This window comes from Eptatretus burgeri, chromosome 13 (genome assembly GCF_056783735.1).
Source record: "Eptatretus burgeri isolate ZD-2024b chromosome 13, Ebu_testis_v1, whole genome shotgun sequence".
Classification (NCBI taxonomy): Eukaryota; Metazoa; Chordata; class Myxini; order Myxiniformes; family Myxinidae; genus Eptatretus; species Eptatretus burgeri.
In genome coordinates this window covers 59,722,333-59,740,725 of record NC_140973.1, presented here as the reverse complement: position 1 = coordinate 59,740,725, position 18,393 = coordinate 59,722,333, and the positions used below count along the sequence as shown (strand labels likewise).

The following is an 18,393-nucleotide window of genomic DNA, read 5'->3' as shown; positions in this document are numbered from 1 at the left end:
TCTTCACCATTGAGAGATAGGGCCAAAACGATACATCTTACTGTATAGCATGATATTTCAAAAATATATTGGGCCTGATATGTTCTCGTGGATCAGGCATTGCGTGGCGGAGATATGCGCTCTATCGAGTGCCCTTCCAGTTCCAACTTGTTTTCCTTCCACTGAAATCTTCATCAGTTTTCTCAATGGATCCTTGCCAAATGCCTGGTTCATCGGTGACCATTATGGTGTCACTTAAATAAACTGTTCGAAGTGTAATATAAATTTCCCAGCACAAGAATGCATGATAAAGTATTTTATCTTCAGCCGGCTTAACACACCTTCCAATAGGTATGCTTTAACATGCTTATTGGTGTGCTCTGGCATGCGTCACCCCCGTGGTTGGATTACTTGATGAATATCAAATCTGGCAAAGTGCCAGGCAGTCCAAATAGATGAGGATTTGGATTAATGCGAAAACAGAATCATCATTTTTAAATCCAAACTTCCAATTCTTTACATTCCAAGATTAGTTCGCAGTAGCCATTATCCGATACTCCTTGGGACCTTCTGTGGTGAACTCGTACAGATCTGGCACTATTGTAGTGTAGTGTCGTCGGATAGTGAGAATATAGCTCCAGCATACCCACATAATATCAGCAGCTCACTTTTTCTTCTGGCAGAGAGGAGGGGACAATTGATCTTTTAATCAGAGGATGACCTCAAAGGGGATAACAGCCATTTCGCAGAGCTGGGGTTCAGAGAACGAGAATTAGGGTGTGGAGGGCGAGAGCTTGGGTCGGAGGGGGAGGTAGGGGGGGGCAAGAGCTATCGGCTTTATCGAGCCTGAGTGTCCGAGTTCATTGAGCCTGAGCTTTCACACCCTGGGAACTCACCTGGTATACTCGTACAGAGCTGCCACTATCGTGATGTAGTGTCGGCGGATAGCAAGCATAGCGCCAGCGTACCCACACAATATGAGCAGCTCATTTTTTTGCCTGGGAAAGAAGAGGGGTGATTTATCTTTTAATCAAAATATGCCCTCCTATGGGAAAAGGGCCATTTGACCCATCATGCTGATGTTACATCCCATCCCTTTCATCCCTTAGCAGATTCCACCACAGTCATGTAACAAATTTCATTGTTCCCAACGTGCGAGATATTTCTCACTTGCTGAACTGAGGAAGGAGCAGAACTTTAGTCCGAATAGAGCCAAGCATATCGAGGACTGAAAGGACCTCTTGCAGCTTCCAGTCTTTTCTGCTCATGACATCTGAGTGCACATCAGCAAATGAATTACTCCTTACCTTTCAATCGTACATGAATATCCTATAGAATGTGCTTTGTACACTTTCTGCTCAGATGCAATCGAGTTGGTTAACACCACTATCATGGTGCAGTCAAACACTTTGCTTGGTCTACTGCTGCCGTAGAAGCCACATGAGTGTCCATTCATGGTGACCAGGTAATATCACATTTATGAAGGTGTCTGCCCATTTAAACAATTACAGTTTTGCTAACAACGTATGGGAATTACTGATTGGAGTCGTAGGGTGAGATGCATCATATGGAGAGGTTTTGGGGTCACTGAAGACCCAGCCCCATCCAAGCATCACGAGTGTGAACACACCTTTGACGAATGCCAAGCCCATCTCCAAGGCCGTTTCAGGTGCTGGGGATAGCAAGGTGTATCGCACAGTCTGCAGAACATCTCCCTGCTCGTGCAATGACTGTGCCAGGAGAGCACACTCTTCGAGGCTTGGTAGATTGCACTAAAAACACCAATCACAAACACCCACCATTATTACCACATGGGATTGGACATTCGTGAACCACTTCCAGGACAAACTCAAGTAGGTTTGGGGTTTAGTCTGGTATGTTTGTAAGCATTTTATCAGTGTTGCCTTCACAGGCAACACAATCGCAAAAACTGTCCCACACACCCTCACACCTGTGATTGGTGTCATCATCCTCACTCTGCCATATTTACCAATAAATTCACCATTAAAATCTGAGTGGAGCTGCTGGTAAAAAAATACTTTGTGGGTCTTGTAGAGAAGGTGTGACAATGTCGAGTGCAGACAAACCCAATGGGATGTGTGGAGGTAGTTGTGATAACATACATGCATGAGGTGCTCAGTGTTGTGAGTTGCAGGTAGCTACAGTGCGAGGTGTGGTGCAGAGTAAACCTTCTGATGCAGAACATCAAGCTCCTCATTGCAGAGTTGGGTTGAGGCGCACAGTTTGACCATTGCCATGTCATTCTTCGGCATCTGTTTCAGTAGATCTACAGCCAAATACCTGCAGTGGTTTAAGAAAGGGGAAAAGGGGTTGTAGCAGTGCAGGTCACCATCAGCAAAGTCACTTTTGTGGAGTCGAGTCAAAATCGAAAATAAATAATTATGAAATGAATGCAATGTGGATTTGCCATGGGAATGATGGGCCAAATAACCTATTCCAGTTTCTTTGGTATGTGTTTGTCGAAGGGGAGTTCATCACAAGTCAGACTGCAATAACATGGTTCTGATTTGCCCTTCATAGATTCTCATCAGATTTATATTGTTACGGCTGTGGAAATTCGCAGAGCACCATATAGGTCCTTAGTTCAGTTTTGTCGATAAGTCTGTGTTCAGATAGATTTCCCCACCGTTGTCTAATGGGAATTTATTCATGTGATGAGGGCTGTGATCTTTGAGGTAGCCGTTATTCTTTTGCTGTCGTTATTTTGGACCAAGCACTTCACAACAACCACCTTCCCCACCAACATCGCTCTGACCAACCGCATTTCAACCACAACCACCAGCTTCTCCACAACTACCTTCTCCACACTGCCAACCGCATTTCAACCACAACCACCACCTCCTCCACAACCGCCCTCACACAACCACATTCTCCACAATGCCAACCACAGCCACCATCTCCTAAACCGCATCTCCCCCAATACCAAACGACGAAACAACATCGCTTCACCTTCAACTCCGCGGGCACCGCCATCTTTGCACCGGCAACGACAAGATCGCTGCAAACAGACGCGGGGGTTTCCTTGGTCCGAGCGACGGTGATTTCTACCACGTCCGCTCTCCCTTCAGCGTCGATGATCTCTACCAAGTCTGCTTGCCCCGAACTTCGCCTCGGAATTCGGATCAGGAGAGCGAGAGGCGCGGAGCCAGTGGGGGTCAGAGGTGAGAGTGCGGAGATCAGATCTCGCCTCACGAACCCTATAAAACGGCATGCAGAGCGCCAGTTCAGTCAGTCTGGAGGAGTCGAGGAGCTGCGCAGAAGTCTGGAGCTTGCAATCGGTGGGGAAGCCGAGGAGAGCGGAGGAGACGGGCACTGAAGGTGCAGCCCAGCAGAGCTGCGCGTTCGTGTCCGGGACGTGGAGAGGTTGCCAGCCAGCAGCGAACGGTCCGAGGTGATCGGGCTTCGGGACAGTCCGAGCAGCGCGAGGGACGGACGGGCTCTTAAAGAGAGCATCAACTCGGAAAGAGCATAAGGCCTGTTCGTTCCTCTGAGGCGTTGCCGGCTGGGCCCAAATCACCAGGCCGTCAGACGAGGCCTGGGCCGGACCGTGGTCACAACAGCGGCTGTAGGGATGGGACGTTGCGGGTCGCCCCAGCAAGGTGAAGGTAACCAGCGCGGCCTCGCGGAGCCTCTGCGGTCTTCACAGCTCTGTGCAATAAAGACCCAAAGAGGTCCAGTCTACCCCTCGTCTTTCCTGGGGTTTTTCCTTGCTTTTGAATGAAAGTTGTGGCGCCATGTCCGCAAGTAGAACTGTATAAGTGACTGTATATAATAGATAGACGGGAGTAGCTCTTTTTTGCATTACTTTTGTTGGTTGTATACTTGTGTGCATGTTCGGCATTGAATACCTGCATGACTGCATCATTGTTTACGTGTGCTTTGTAATAAATGTGCTTGTTCAAATGTTAACCCGTTCGTTGCGTCCTCTTCCCTTAATTGAGCTGCCATCTTGCACTCGGAATATAGTTGGTTTTTAAATAGCCGGTAAAGTGATCGAATCCAACGGGACTGCGCGACAATACCCCACTCGGTTATCTCAAAAGGAAGCGAGCTGCTTAAGCGGCTCATTTCCAAGCGATCCCGTTGAGGTACAATCTCTTGGTAATCTACCCGCGCGATTAATTAGGTATATCGACAATTTGGCAATTGACCCTGTAGCGCGGGTAGAGTACGGACAAGGTTGTGGTGTGGTAAAAACACACCCGTGGCTGGTTTTCGGTGTTCATCCGGAAAGCCGCGACTGGATTGTCCGTTCGGTGGGCGAAGCGGCCACTATTGGTTAGATGCGGTCGTTCGCACGCCGGCGGGCGAGAAATCTACAACAATATCACATCTCATGGTAAATCAGACGAGGTCTTTGTCAATGTGAACTTTAAGCTAACTGGTTGGTCAAGATTCTCCCTTTATCGATACTAATAAATGTCAGTGTGTGTGTGTGTGTGCGTGTGTGTGTGTGTGTGTGTGTGTGTGTGTGTGTGTGTGTGTGTGTGTGTGTGTGTGTGTGTGTGTGTGTGTGTGTGTGTGTGTGTGTGGTCAGTGTTTGTGTGTGTCAGTGTGTGTGTCAGTGTGTGTGAATGCCTCCTCAATAACTCCAAAACGACATAACCTAGCATGCATACTAAGAAAACTCCAAGGAAGTGCAAGAGTGTAAATTGGATGTTTGGGTTCATTAAAACATCTATTTTGAAGAAAATTAGCGACCTTATTTAATTATATCCTTCATTCGGAGATCCTCAGCCACCTCACTCTTTGGGATCTTAAGGCCTTTCCTGGGTAACCTTGCTGGGGTCTGAAGTCGCCATGTTGTTTGGCCTGCTCAATGATGTCTTGACTTGGAACAGGCCACAATGATTTCTTCATGATAAAGTTGTTGTTTTCACTTTCCTCACTCATATTATCGATGCCTGTTCATCATAGCTATGAATCAGTGTGCACATGGCTTTTGTAAGTGCTATAGTTTTCAAATTAGGAGCTTGGTATGATTTCATGTGTGAAATGATACGATTTTCCACGATCTACTCTCACGGACAAATTAAAGTAAATCATCGAAACATTATTTCGGTTTTGAGGACCGGATATCGTCCGGACTAAATAAGTGTCGAAATCTGTTGTGAAATCTGATAATTTAAAGAAATAACGAGTTTTATAATGAAGCCGATATACCTATTTACTTAAAGCAGGCAAGGCTATGTTCCCTCCTCCAGACATACACGAGAAATGTGATATTTTCCAAAGCATTAAACTTATCTTTTTCTACTGCTTGGAGAATTAATTATATTTAGTGAACAAAAGATTTAGGAGTGTGCCAAAATTAACCAGCTTCATTAAGCTACATGATTCAATGCATTCACTGCAACACCTTATGCCTGTCCCCCAGAGGGACTGCCTATCCATAGCATCTGCTCGATCTGTGTCTATATTTCCGGAGGTTTCGCGAGGTGCTCTACAGGGAATCAAAGCAAATCTTGGGGAAAAAAATGGACGTTTTATAAAAAAAAAAAGTAATAACGTTTGCATGGACCCTGAACCGATGTATCACGTGACACGTGCACAGACAAGCAGGCAAAATGGTAGATTTTCTGCAATATTTATTGCATGGGTGATTGAACTTTGCGATGTTTCCAGGGTTGTTCTGCATTAAGCAGCAACTATTTTGTGGATGAAGTCATTTTATTTCATTAACTGCTGCATCTGCGGTGAAGACAGGCTTTAAAGTTAAAGGGATCCTTTATGGTATGCAGCTACAGCCTGGCCAACCATTCCATATCAACCATTTAATTGGAGTGCGTTGTGTGTTAGCTCTCATACGAGCCTCGACAATGTAAACATAAAAAAGAAAAACAAAAACAAAAAAAACACATCCGATCCAACAACACATGCAAACCGCACTCAGGAGTGAGTGGCCTGCAGTCGTACCAGTGGCCGAGAGCCTGTGCTCTCCTGGCTAGAAGCTGTAGGCTATAGTGCGTGAGAGGAGCTGCTTGGTCTCCTAAAACAAGGCCCACCATGACAGCCAATTCCAGCTCGTTCCCTCGGACCAAAGTCACCATTGCCATCTGCCAGAGCCGTGAAGCACAACATCACTCAAATAATGAAGTGTTTCAAAAAACTCAGCATCAATTATTATAGACTGTGATGGCTCTCTACAGCTTGTCATTATTTTCATGCAACTCTTCATCACTTTACCTCCTCTTGAAACTTCGTGAAAACTGCTGCAAGAACATTAATTTTTGACAATATCATCAAATGTGACATGATATCCCTTCTGACATTTCATGCAATACTTTCCTAAAGTCGTTATTATTGGGAAAAAAGTACATTGGTATATCTCCTGATGTCCTTGTTTACTTACACTCGTTTACTTGCGACATTCTTTCAAAACGGGAATAAAGAACACCATGAGAAGAGACAGCACGAGGTGCATCTTTGTCCTCATATGCATTTTCAGTACCATTTTGATATTCACCTCAATGTCATCCACGGCTAAACGGCAGCAGGCTGACACAATGGCTTGTCCGTCCTGTAAGTAGCACTCTGCCATATCGGTGCTCACCTGCACAAGCAGTCTATAGGGTGTTCAGGATGCACATAATTATTTAATTGCATAATGTGGAGCACAAGATTCAAAATGTGGTTTCACTAACTTTTTATGGTGTGTGTTAAAAAGAAAAGAGTAGTCGTGATGTTTCATTTTGACAAAGTGATGTGGAAGCATTCCAAGACTTGTGTTGTGTCATTGCTGCAGGCTTACTCACTTTGCGTTGTCCTTGCCCAATGAAGGCCTTCCTGGAGGAGTTGAACCGGAGTGATTGTGAATGGGAGCTTGCACGTTTCCCTCACAAGTAGCCTGTGACAAAGTGACAACCATTTACCCAGCATTCCTAAGCTGCAACTGTTTTGGCCCCACAGAGGTCTAAATGAAACTCTGAGGATGCATAGATCCATTTACTCATATTCATTGCTGTACACCTGCTTTACCATTTGGCCCCAAACTATACTTAAGCACAGTTCTCATTTTAATGTACTTTTTTATGCAAGTTTAAGGCTCATGGAAATGCGAGAACACTGAATGGATCAGGATGCAACAGAACAAAAGGAACAGTAGAGAGAGGGATGAAACAGCAACAGCAGAGTTGAAAGATAAAATAGAGGGAGACCTGGACAAATAAGAGAGGTGGGAATGAATGAGGGGTAGGGTAGGATGCATGGGGTGGACAAGATGGATACAGAAGCAAACTCTCAGGAAGGAAAAATCTAGAAATTTGTAAGGAGGTGGGATAACAGGGGTAGAAAGGATTATCGTTTTGGATGGGGGATGATCTGAGATGGTGGTAACAGCTGTCTCAAAGACCTGGAGGGAAGAATGAGTTTGAAGAGGATGTGGAAGTTGTTCCACAGGCGAGAAAAAAAAAGAGGAACAAATGAGTGGAGGTGAGCAGTGATTTGGAATTTTGGGAGTTTCACCAGAAGGGGATTTATGGTGGATGAGAAAGCACGAAAAGAACAGAGGGTACAAGACCAGAAAGGAGGTGGTAGAAGACAGAACAACCACCAAGCTGTCTGTGATGGGAGGTCATAGGCCCATAGGCTCAGCTTCATCAGTGTACCATTGGTGGGAAGAAGGGTAGGATAATTGAAAACGAGATGGGATGAATCAGAGAGAGAGAGAGAGAGAGAGAGAGATATTCTGTGGAAGAATTACCATGCTGAGTTAACATTTGGGCAGTGTATATGGGAGACCAGTCCTGAAGAAGGAGGGCTGCTTGCAGTACCTGCCAATCTACTTGAGTGAAATACCAGACTCGCTAGTGCTGGGGCAGTTCTCTGAGAAGAGCCAAAGAGATTTCATTTCGTTCCTCTTTTTTCCCGCCTTTGGAATAAACTCCCTCACTCTATTCATTCCCATTCTATCCCTCCAGGCCTTCAAAACAGCTGTTCACCACCACCTCTTATCATCCCCCATCCAAATCCTCAATCTTTCTACCCCCGATAATCCACCCAAGCCCACCTCCTTCAAATTCCCTGCTTTCCTTCCTGAAAGTCCCTGTAATGTCCATCTTCTATTCCCCATGTTCCCCGTCCCATCCCTCTCCCTTCCACAGATCTCCTAATGTCTGTTCCCCACTGTTTTGTCCTTCCCACTCCCTCCCGTCTTGTCTCATGCCCCCCTTGATGTGCGTTGTGTGTTAGCTCTCACACGAGCCTCGACAAGGTATACAAAAAAAAAGAAAAAAAAAAGAGATGTTGACATTCAAGGTACTAGTACGTGCCCGTACGTACGTGGCCGTACGTGCAAAAAAAACAAAACATGTTGACATTCAAGGAACTAGTACGTGAACGTACGTGCGTGCCCATACGTGCATGGCCATACGTGCAAAAAAAACAAAAAAAACAAACAAACCGCGTGCCAGAAACAAGAACCACACAGGCCGTTCCTTCGCTTTCGTGTGGCCGTACGTGCGTGCCCATACGTGCGTGGCCGTACGTGCGTAGCCGTACGTGCATGGCCGTACGTGCAAACCAAAAAAAAACCTTTCAAACAACCACACAGGCCGTTCCTTCGCTCTCGTAAACGACGACTGGATTGGGGCATTGTGTTTATCTATAAATGCGCATAAGAAATTGAGAATTTTTTTGAATACAGTAAGTCATCACTATCCGGAAGTGGTGCGTGCCCGTACGGAATGTTCACATGCATTCCACGAATTATCGTTTTCATTGAAGTAACAACTGCTGTGATACTTACACACACAGAGTTAATTAAAATCCAAATTAAAATCAAGTTTACCTCCCTGTCTTTGCTTGCCATGACATTCGCTGCCATTGACCATTGCCACTCCTACGCCACGGTAACTAAGGCGCCCTTTCCCCATCGGCCACGCCGACGCGGCAATGTGTCTTGTCATTGGTTTGGTAAATAAATGGCCGCAGCAACGTGTCTTGTCATTGGTTTGGTAAATAAATGGCCATAACTTGGGAAGCACTTGTCCGATTAATATCAAACCTTGAAAAGGCACATACTCAGGTCCCCAGCAATATACCTGGCAAGTTTCAATTAGATTGGACCAGTGGTTGTCGAGAAACAGCGGTCTCACACACACACACACACACACACACACACACACACACACACACACACACACACACACACACACACACACACACACACACACACACACACACACACACACACACATTGCTGGGATTATAGATAGATAAATTCCATCTCATTTTCACCATAAATTGATTTTCTCCCTTGAATAAAGACCATGTGAAAGTTATCCACACCCATTCCTGAGTGTGTGTTTGCCCACACAATCCCTGGTTTGAGCTATGTTGTTGAACCTATGGGTTCCACTCGTGTGCTCATCTGGCCTGAGACATGATTCGATGAAGAGAAGAAGAAGAGAAGATTGGGACCATACTCTCTACAGAGAGTTGGTGCTGCTTAAGCAGTCTCCTTGGCTTGGGCACAATCTTGGACGGGTTGCCACTCCAACACAGTTTTCCAGCATGCTCGCACTCATTTTGCCAACCTCGGAAGGATGACAGGCCGAGTTAACCCCACCTGGCATTTCATCAACAGCTGAGTGGGATTTGACCTGAAATTTGAAGGACCCTCGGATCCAAAGCCCACCACCCTAACCATTAAAGAGCAGGTTGCAGGTCACCAAACATGTTCTGAAAATTTATCAATATGATTATATGTGCATTAAATAGTTCGATGCAAACTATTGTGGTTGTCTAACTATTGGGAAAATTAATGAAATTTAACTCCGAAGTTGTTATTTCTCGAGGCCGTTAAAAAAAAAACAGCCGCGTGCTATATATGGATGGTGACGTCACATTCTCCAAAAGAAAGCGGCGCTCACTCGCTCATTGAAGAAGTGTCCAGTTCAGCGGACCGCTCTTTCGCTTATTTTGAGCTTGCAACTGTCTATATTATCCTTTTTTATTTTGAATTATTGTAGAACAAAGTTATTTGGATATTTGTACATCATGCCTCGTAGTGTGTCGTCATGTTTTGCGAAAATGGCTGGAAAACGGGTAATCGCTCCCACCAATTCCCGAAGGAATCAAACATTCGCCGGCAGTGGATAAGATTTGTACAAACAAAATGGGCGAATTTTCCCCCAAAGAAAACGGGTAAAGAGAACCCTTTGGATTGACTTGTCATTTATGGTGACCATTTCACAGCCGAGGATTACGAAGGCAACGCAATGAGTGAGCTCGGTTTCAAAACAAGCGTGACGCTGTGCCCGCCATTCAGACTTCTCCTCCTCAGATGGCTCCTGCTTCATCTTCTCACACTGTGTCACCTCTCAAGGATTGGGGCATTGCGTTTATCTATAAATGCGCATAAGAAATCGAGACATTATTAGAATAGAGTAAGTCCTCACTATCCGGAAGTCCGTACGTTGTAACCCATAATGGGGAACGCGGCTGAGAATCTCTTCCACATCGGCCATGCCATCATCACTTTCGCTGGGGTCAAGCTCAGCTGTCAGAAAGACTTCAACACCAAGGGTCCATTATTGATTCATTCTATTTCTGACTCTTGAGTGACTAGAGGGTTGGTGATGGTCGTATGGCAGCTTAGCTGCCAGGGTAGCTTTCATTTCTTGAAGCGTGACTGTGTCACTGTTGCAGTGCCCCTCTACCAGTACACATTGGTACTCATTTCGCTGACCTCGGAAGGATGACAGGCTGAGTCAACCCCCTGGTGTATTCATTCAGCGGCCGACGGAGCTTGAACTCAGGACCCGAGGATCCCAAGCCGCCACCCTAACCACTGAGCCAACACCAGGCTACTAGAGGGTTAAAAAAATATTATATCAAGTCACAGATGGATCAAACTTTACATTATTTTTATGCATCGAACAAGAAAATGAAAATCTACAAACCAATTTGTCTGGTGGAGTCTGTCAGTGTGAACTGCCGGACAGTCAGTCCTGCCACTTGTACATGAAATAGGCCGTTTTCTGGCACTTGCAAGTGGCTCAAATTTATATGGCTCAGGGCCAGAAACTCTATAGTATAAATTCCCATCAGCTCTGACTCATCCTCGGCAATATCGGAATGAACACACTAAATTTCATCGCCACTGAAATCACTCTCTGATTCGCATCTCGTCATTGTTTACACGCCGTTTCCGAATGTTCACGAAGTTTTCGGAGAACGTGACGTCATAGCATCTTCGGTAACTTCCGGTCTGTTTTTCGATCACCGAGAAAAGTTTCGACTGAAAAGTTAATTTTAGCATATTTTGAGTTTCAAATGTAAGAAAATAAATACCCCACGTTTATGAATGTGCTTACAACCTTCGAATCACGCGACGTCATCAGTGACCCATTACCTGCTCTTTCAGCAAACACCAGGCATAATCTAATCTAAGCATAACATTTTAATATGTAATTTAACTCAAAGTTGATTTTATATCTTGTATGTGCATTATATCCAAGTTCGAGATGATTAATCCTGTGTTTTCTAATTTGTGTTGTCTTGTCACGCTGTGTCTGTCTGTGCATCCATGTGTTGTTGTAGAGGACAATATTTTATGTATCTCTTTTCTGAAGAAAGGAGGTTTGTCCATACATGACAGGTATCGTGCTCGTTCACACATAAATAGTAATGACTAGACAACCCGTGAACCCGTTGGGTTCCCGTTGTGACGGCGGTTGATGAAAAGAAATCATTTCAAGAAAAAAAAAAAAAAACATAGCTGCAGCGAGCTATACCGCTGAAGTTCTTTGCATTGATCAAATTCTCCCGAAGAGTGCTTGACTGAATCGGGAATTGATTTTTTAATAATTTTTTCGTTGCCTGATTTAAACGAAACTTGATACTGCACACTGCAGGAGAATGGTGAGTCAGGTGGCCATAAAATTTTTGTGCTATCGTGTACCGTTTTGGCTGTATTTCGGGAACATACATACATATATATATATATATATATATATATATATATATACACAAGATGAGAGTTTTAGTAATATATAGATAGACAGCTTAACTTTCACTATATATGAACTATTACTGATGTATTTTACATGTTTATGGATGTGGGAGTTTACTTGGTGACATATTGGCCTCACACATTCCCGAAGGAACACAAAAGGCTATTGTAATGATGCACACCCACACTGCTTCTCATATCTACTGGAATCGATGTGTTATGACATATCAGGTGATGGCCCCATTGGCCCATATTTGTACATTTGACTTATTTAAACATTCATAAATTGCATTAACCAGGTATCTGGATTCAAACCATTGGCCTGGTTGCTTCAAATTGTGTTTCCAAGCTTTTGCCCTCGTTTTACAATTTGCTGTACGATGTGTTAAAATGTAATATCAACAAGCCAGCCTGGCCTTGCCAGAGAGCAGCTTTTGCAGGCTGTTATGAATTCCAGTAGAGTGTCAACAAGTCTTGGAGAACTACAAAGGATTTGCTCCTGTTTATGAAAATGTGCCGGCGCTTTCTCGCTGTCTGAAGCGTGAGAAAGGAGCTGTTTACTGCTAATTCTCCCCGAGAGCTGCAGGGAGGGGGAAAAAGCCCACTTGCATCTTTGTTTCTTTCTTTGCTTGCTTTTCTCCACCGAGGAATAGGTTTTATATATGAAACCTTTGGAGTGTAACCTTTAGTGTGGTACAGGTTCTGACTGCTGTGGTTGGTCCCTGTGCCACCTCCGCTTGCAAGTGTGCTGTGCAACTTCAATAAACCATATATTCGAGAATCCTCAGTTGACTCCCCTCAATTCTTGGCCAGGATTGGTGAGGGTCATCATCACATCTGGCGACCCAGATGGGACGCTGTCGGGTCCTGAACACCGCGATCCGGAGGGATCTCCGTCGAGCGCAGCTGACGGCGCGATCCGGAGGGATCTCCGTTGAGCGCAGCCTCGGGGTCTGCACGGGTTCCGAACTGGTAACGGTAGATGAGGAAAGTCGAATGCGGTTTGTTGGAGGAGCATAGGGGCTGTCAGGCCAGATTCAGGTGACCGGGTTTGGGTCAGAGGGCAAGGAAAGCCCGAGTGAAACAGGGGATACAGGTTCGAGTCCTGTAGTCACAGGTTAGAATCCTGCGGTAATTTTTGGGAGGGTCCAGAGTCCTTCAGAGGAAGAAAAGCTTTAAGGTAATCGAGAAGAGCGGGTCTCTGATCCTGCACACTAAAAGGAGAAAAGAGAGCTATCAGGCGGTAGGTAAGACAAGGGGATTTCGGTCCGATTAAAGGAGACACGTTTCAAGGCTATAAGGCTAGTGACAAGTGAAGAACATACAATGGGGAATAACTCTTCAAAGAACATAGTTACCCAAAGGAACATGTTGTAAGGAAGTACAGGGCTGGATAACATGGACAGCGGGAAGACAGGATCCCTTCTCGCTGACCGGGCCCTTAGATCCAAAGATATGACACACCGTCAGCTCTGTGTTGACGGAGGGCAGAGTGGGATGCTCGAGACAGAATGAAACACCCTGGAGAGTGTTAGCAGCTTGGCTGACGGGGTCACAAGCTGAGACAGGACGTACACAAGGTAAACGAGCGAGGAGGCAAATACAATGTGAGTGGAAAGGTTGAGTTTGTGTTAGATGCAAGTTAAGTGTTCCAACCTGGAACTTGTATGTGTGGAACAACTTGTATGTTTGTATAGAGATAATGATTGGTTGTCATCTTATATGTGAAGACTTTGGAGGAGGTGAATTGCGCACACCAAATCCGGAGGAAGGACAATGATGACCGATTCTGCACGAGCTGCTAATTCATAGTGATGGGCGAATGTCATTGAGAGCGTTTTTACCGATGTGTCTGTGTCTGTGTGTGAACTCTATAGGGAATTGAATAATTAAAACCACTTTGGCGGACAGTTTGGAGATTATGTGTGAGAATTCCCTACAGTACTCGTGCTGTGGTCAAGCTGTGGGAGTCAAATGGATCAAGGCTCGGGTTTTCTCATTGTTCGATAAACTCTGTATGCTGTTTTGGCTTTGAACATCGTTTCCTCGGAGCATGATTTTGATTTTAAATTCAAATTTGGTTCTCTGTTTCCACCTTGCGTGTTTCATAAGGCTGATCGATGTTGCGGGTTCGTTTTGACGTCAGTTTGAATTCTGTTTCATTTATTTGGGGTCATGAGGCATGTTCAATACTTGATTTTCGTAAATCTGGAGGAAAAAAACTGAGATTTATGGGGTTTTTGCGAGTCACGTGACGTGCCGTTGGATTTAACGGGCGTGACGAGGGCACGAAGTTGCCCTGTCGAAGGACAGCTTGTCGTGGGGGGTTTACGAGATGAATTAGCACATTTTATACGAGATTGATTACAAGAAATATATGTTGAAAATGTTGAAACCAAGGATTGCTCGATTTTTATCGGTCGGAAATGAGTGCACGCATTCTCAGACATAGAGAACGACAATCCTTTCGGCGGTAATAAATGTTATTTGCGGTTGTTGTTGTTGTTGTTGATTGGGCTTCGTGACCGGAAGAGGGGAAAAAACGGCACTTCCGGCGTGGCCTAACATCCAGCTTCTCGGGATCTAAACAAAGGCTATTCTGATATTGATGCGAGGTGAATGCCGGTGATAACTTGCCGGCCTGTGTTTGGTGGGTGCTTCGTGTGCCGGTTGGCGCCGGAGTAGAAAGATCTATACCTGACTGAAGGAGGGATGCACAGTTGGAAGTTTTATGGAAGGTGTTTTTAAATCACACGGTTGAATGTGGAGTGGTTTGCTTCGGTCGCCATGCTGGTTGGCCAACGGGGGGGGGGGAGGGGTTTATTGATTGTGAAGCTCCTGGTGTTGGATGCTGTTGGGAGGTTTTGTGTTCATGTTAGTACATTTTGAACATCCATGGTTTATAGTTAATTAGAGAGAGGTGTGCGAAAGAAAAGGTGAGCGCGTGGTGGGTGCAGGTGAGCATATGCTTCAGTGGTGACGGTAATGGTGTGATGTGATTGGCCAATCCTCTCCACAATGTGTTTGAATCTCAGCTTAGCTAGGGGATGAGATGAAAGTGAAGTCCATTTGAGGGGGGGCGAGCAATCGCAGGCATTGTGAAGGTAATCTTCTGGTTGCTCAACCCAGCAAGTTTTAATGGTTTGGTAGCTATTGTGTTGAAATGCGCATAGAGTTGGTATTTTAAAACGCGTTTTTTTTAAATATCTTCACGGCCACCGTATCTGCGAAGATTCGTGCTCTTTGTGTATTGTACAATTTTACCGACATTGGACAACAATTTGGATGGTGAGCGACGCGGGACCGAGGCGCGGAGGATTATGGGATGTAGAGGAATGGTTGCTAAGCAACGACATCGATCTGGAAGGAAGGAGCGGCGGTGGAGGTGAAACAAGCCGCCAGAGAGCGCGAACTAATGAAGGAAAGAGAAGGACTAACACCACACGCCATGATTACACAGGATTGATGGGCCTAATTGCCTCCTCATACGTTGAGATTCATTGCATAGCTTTCTGTGCGGGAAACGGACAGAAAAAAAAACATGTCTGTTGTGTTTATATGGGCCTCTACCTGTCAGGGTAAATTCATTAGATTTAATCGGATAATTCTATTTATTGTCACAATGGTAGAGGATTGGAATAATGTAGATTGGATGTTAAGGGGGATTTAAATGCTTGGACAGCAGAAAGGGTTTGATGGATGGATGGAATCACTCTGTGACGACAATGATATTGCTGTGAATTACTCATTTATAATTTGGTAATTGAGGATAGGAAAAAGTTACTGAGAATTGAATCAAGATAATAATATATTAAGTTAAGGTACTTACATAATATTGAAAAAGGGTCTCTGTTATTAAATTGATCGACAGATTGGTCAACACTACATATTAGAAATCAAGTTATAAGGAAAAAAAATAACATGGTATTTACATAACCATAATGCAGAACTAGCATAACCCGCGCTCTGCGCGACATGTTGGGGTGGGTGTATTTGAGAAAGGAACTGATGCAGAGTATCAGTAGTAATTTTACTTTAATGCAGTAAGTGGAATACAATTTCACTGTTTCAGAACCATTTTATTTACTTTTTTTGTACCATGCACCTCATATGGTCTTTGAGATAATGTAAGCCGAATATCACGTTACTCGAGCACTGAACAAAGTCGAAGATAGCGCGACACGAAACCACAAACTCGGAAATAATATACAAGATGATAAAGAATGGCGAGACCAACAGCAATCATGAAATCAATTAAATGAAATTAGTAATTGTACCATGTATTGTCACTGTATTGCTCTCACTGATGAGGAGATGATACTGACCTGACTGTAATTTAAATAAAATGACTACAATTTGTAGAAAGACAAACAAAAGAATAAACGAGAATTATGCGGAGTACAGAAAACATAACGATGAAATAAATGTTAAATCGGTCAAAATAAAAGAATTATATATTGAAAAGAGTGCAATGATGCTACAAGCCAATTTAAATATTACCTGTTTTCTGTCTTCTGATTAATTGGACAAGTGCATGATTTTTATTAAGTTGTACTTCTTGTACGCTTACATAAGTAAGTTGAGGTATTTCTAACACTGACTTGACCATCTTTCATCAGCACAAAAGTGCCAAGTTAACTGGAAAAATAAATAAATAATGGCAGTTTCTCTGGAACTGCTTGTGAATGAAACTCTGGATTGTTCAGCAGATAATGATTGCAAATGTTAAAATGGTAACTGTGAAAAATCGAATCGCTTTGGATTCGGTACTTGAAAGAAGTAGCTAACTTTCACATTTTTGTATAGAAAATGGAATTTTTTTTGGTGAAAAGAATTATTGATTACAAATTGGAACCCTGATAAAGACTGTTTGCTTTTACATGGAAATAGCAAATGAGATTAATGTTTTGAGTACATGTACAACTGAGATTTCTGTATATTTTAGCATGTTTTGGAAAGGGAAAAAAATAACAAGAAAAGGCATAAAATATTGATATGACAAATAATGCAAGTTGAATGCATTTTGTAAGAACCTTTGTCAGTGTTGTGGAAATACATAAGCCCACGAAGTTTGTTGATTGGTGTTTAATTGATGCTTTATTTGTTTCGGAGTGTTGATGCACTGTACGATTTCGTCAAGTGGAGCTTTGAAAGAATTTCAACCAAAAGATTGGACGATGGAGAGAACCCAGATTTGGGTGATTGGGCATTCAACACGTGATCATTAAACTACCCCCTTCCTGAGGAGATAAGATCAACATGTGAAAAAAACCCCACTGAGGAGAAGCTTGGGCAAGAACTGATATCACCGTTTTGTGAGGCCAGACCAGCCAGGCAAGCGTGGAATGTGGAGTGCTGCTCTGCAAATACATCGTGCACTTGCTGTGGCTACCGCAATGCACAACGAAGGCCCTGACGGCCACTCGGCGAGTCCCCTGCAACATGTGTTCAGTGGTGCGGCTGGGGGCTTGTGCAGCTACCGTGACTGTATCCAACATGCATAGCTCTTTTGAACTGCTGTTACAAGGGGCTGAACTCGGCTGGGACTCTGGGTCACCTCTCTGATCCTTTTCATAACCTTCAACCCAGCAACGAATCCAAGTTCTTGCCTGCCAAAATCTACCTTCCCCTCAGGTCAACGGGGTGTGCCTCGACTGTATTTTCTGAGCGTTCACTGCCATTGTTAATTGGACTGGTGTAATGCATATCTATCTCCTCTAGGAACAGGGTATGGTGATCATGGGTGAGATAATCATTTGGGGTTTTATAAATTTAATTTTTGGCTATAAAATGAAATTGGTTGTTCGTGATGTTTTTCCCTTGCTCAAGAATATTTAAATTATGTCGTTTGATGTCCAAATGTGGCCAAGGAGGGAATACTGTTATGACATATCAGGTGATGACCCCATTGGCCCATATTTGTACATTTGACTTATTTTAACATTCATCAATTGCATTAACCAGGTGTCTGGATTCAAAGCATTGGCCTGGTTGCTTCAAATTGTGTTTCCAAGCTTTTGTCCTCGTTTTACAATTTGCTGTACGGTGTATTAAAATGTAATATCAACAAGCCAGCCTGGCCTTGTCAGAGAGCAGCTTTTGCAGACTGTTATGAATTCCAGTGGAGTGTCAACAAGTCTTGGAGAACTACAAAGGATTTGCTCCTGTTTATGAAAATGTGCCGGCGCTTTCTCGCTGTCTGAAGCGTGAGAAAGGAGCTGTTTACTGCTAATTCTCCCAGAGAGCCACAAGGAGGGGGAAAAAGTCCACTTGCATCTTTGTTTCTTTCTTTGCTTGCTTTTCTCCGCCGAGGAATAGGTTTTATATATGAAACCTTTGGAGTATAACCTTTAGTGTGGTACAGGTTCTGACTGCTGTGGTTGGTCCCTGTGCCACCTCCGCTTGCAAGTGTGCTGTGCAACTTCAATAAACCGTAT

At 44.1% G+C, this 18,393-nt stretch overlaps 1 protein-coding gene across 2 annotated transcripts in view; it reads right to left on the bottom strand.

The window, feature by feature from the left end:
• Positions 1-18,393, bottom strand: part of WDR17 (WD repeat domain 17) — a 107,238-nt gene that overhangs the window by 2,696 nt on the left and 86,149 nt on the right. Inside the window, exons 20-26 of one of the 2 annotated variants that reach the window (XM_085852646.1) lie at positions 6,756-6,847; positions 6,467-6,566; positions 5,917-6,056; positions 2,169-2,280; positions 1,610-1,751; positions 1,150-1,252; positions 876-977 (exon numbers count right to left, since the gene is read on the bottom strand). In XM_085852646.1, coding sequence (XP_085708772.1) covers positions 876-977; positions 1,150-1,252; positions 1,610-1,751; positions 2,169-2,280; positions 5,917-6,056; positions 6,467-6,566; positions 6,756-6,847 — 791 coding nt within the window. The remainder of the gene's footprint in view (positions 1-875; positions 978-1,149; positions 1,253-1,609; positions 1,752-2,168; positions 2,281-5,916; positions 6,057-6,466; positions 6,567-6,755; positions 6,848-18,393) is intronic. The other variant, XR_015050808.1, reaches the window with a different exon arrangement.